The sequence below is a fragment of the Brassica napus genome, unplaced genomic scaffold (assembly GCF_020379485.1).
Source record: "Brassica napus cultivar Da-Ae unplaced genomic scaffold, Da-Ae ScsIHWf_1363;HRSCAF=1937, whole genome shotgun sequence".
NCBI lineage: Eukaryota > Viridiplantae > Streptophyta > Magnoliopsida > Brassicales > Brassicaceae > Brassica > Brassica napus.
The window spans coordinates 157,745-159,906 of NW_026014780.1; the positions used below are offsets into that span (position 1 = coordinate 157,745).

Below are 2,162 nucleotides of genomic sequence, written 5' to 3' on the forward strand. Positions count from 1 at the left end.
CGATAACCAATCCATTCCAACGATTACTTCGTACCCTTTCAAAGGCACGGCTAACAAATCTGCCACAAACTCTTTGCCTTGATACACTGATTTGCTTGAAGGGTTCGGTCTGCGGGGGTCAAAACGGCCACATCTATCCTGTCAACCACAAAACAATCCCAAAACCGGGCAGCTACTTCAGGGGTCACAAAACTATGTGTTGCCCCCGAGTCGAACAATACATGTGTGGGTTTACCAGCAACATGTATGGTTCCGGCCACAGTAACCCAATCAACAATATATCAATCACAAAAACTAATCAAAATTCTCACAACCATCAATCATCATCCTAAATTTCTAAACGTGCAACCTAGCGATCAAGCAATCTATACCTAACCAGCATACTAACTAGATTCCAGCAACTAAATTTAGATTCAATAAAAAGAGGAGGTTAAGCACCCACAATACATGTGATGGGACCGCTTGACGGTCCTGCATTGTCTGGGTTTTCTACACCTAAGGCATAAACTCTACCTCTTAGGTTTTACTTCTTTGGTGCTGGCTCAATAGCTGGACGGCTAGGAGGAGCTCGGATTGCGAGAGGGGTCGCATGGATTGGCTTGTTTGGACATGACGATGCATAATGGCCCTTCATACCGCAAGAGAAACAAGTTACATCTTCCATCCTTATCGATGAATAACCCATCTGGTTACTCCGTTGGTTATTCCGCTGATTTTTGGGACAAAACCTTGAAATATGTCCCGGCTGATCACATGTGTAACATACCCCAGTGTTACCACGATTGTTGGCTTGGCCTCCATATCCTCGCCCTTTGCCTTTGTGAGATCCTGGACCCTTGTTGAAATTCGGCCTTTCTCCTTGGCTAAACTTGGTGTGTCCACCAGAATGTGATATGGTTTTCCTTTCAGCCTCCAATACAGTTTCAACATTAACAGCTTTTTCCACTAGCTCAGATAAGCTGCTAAAGTTGCTTCCAGCTAAACGACTTCCAAGCTCCGGCTTCAATCCGTACATAAAGTTACGGATCATAGTTGCTTCATCTTCACGCCCATCAAAAACATGTCGCCTCAACCTTGTGAACTCCGACTCATAACTCCTTACGGGCCTATCTCCTTGAACAAGGTTCATAAACTGGCGCTCCAATCGATGCTTTGCTTCCGGAGGAAAATACTTCCTCTCAAACTCTCCCTTGAACGACTCCCATGATGTGATGGTGTGTCCACGCTGCCTGTCTATGCTGTCCCACCATCCTGTGGCGTCGCCTTCCAAGTAGTACACATCAATCTTCTTCTTGTACTCCTCCGGGCACTCCATGGCTTCAAAATTCTTCTCCATCATAGAAATCCACTTGTCGGCTTCAATAGGATCGGATCCTCCTTTGAACTTGTAGGATCCAATGTTCTTCATGGTAGATAATAGCTTGGAAACTTCAGGGGGTTGAGTACGCCTGCCTTGGTTACCAAGTGCCTCGGTCATCACGTCATGTAAAAGCTTCAGGGCGTTTTCGGTTCCATGATCTTGTGGTCTTTCGGTGGCATGGTTCTGATCTGGCCTTGGGTTTGATTGAGCGGATTGATCATGTTGATGTCTCTGGTCCCAATTATGACTTGGGCCAATACTCGCCAAACTGTCATCCCTCACTCTAGTCCTGTTACCGTAAACATGAAAAGATCTTGTTTTCTGCAGAGGGCTCCTATCGTGTCCAAACATCTCACTGATGCCATTTCCATCCTCATGATCAGATCTGTAACCCAATCCTCCGCCTATCCAATCCATACCCTCTCCCCATATCCGACCTTGTCCAACATAACCTGTCCCGCGATTAGCCATCTGCACACAATCAAAAGGGTAAGTCATATTCCTACCACGGGAAGCGGCTGGTTTCCTAATCATCTTTTTGCGAATCCTTTGACTCGATAAAACCGTTAAAAAGCACTTGTGTCACGCATGGACGAAACCATGCTATGATACCACCTCTGTAACACCCCCGAACCGTTCTAGGCATAGGTCAAACCACCGGCCAACAATAAAACAAGAACATGACCGACGGCCCGACCGTCTACCAAGGTTCAGGAGCGCTACAAGACGGGTTAACGGGCAATCCAGCCAAAGTTACAAAAGGTGCAATTCGTAACTAGGCCAGCCACCCACTAACACGTCC

At 46.5% G+C, this 2,162-nt stretch overlaps 1 protein-coding gene across 1 annotated transcript; it reads right to left on the reverse strand.

Moving 5' to 3' along the window:
* Window positions 1-523: 523 nt before the first annotated feature.
* On the reverse strand, window positions 524-1,894 carry LOC111211137. Its single transcript, XM_022712041.1, has one exon. It carries the CDS (start codon window positions 1,892-1,894, stop codon window positions 524-526), a length of 1,371 nt encoding a protein of 456 aa, XP_022567762.1.
* Window positions 1,895-2,162: the final 268 nt, after the last annotated feature.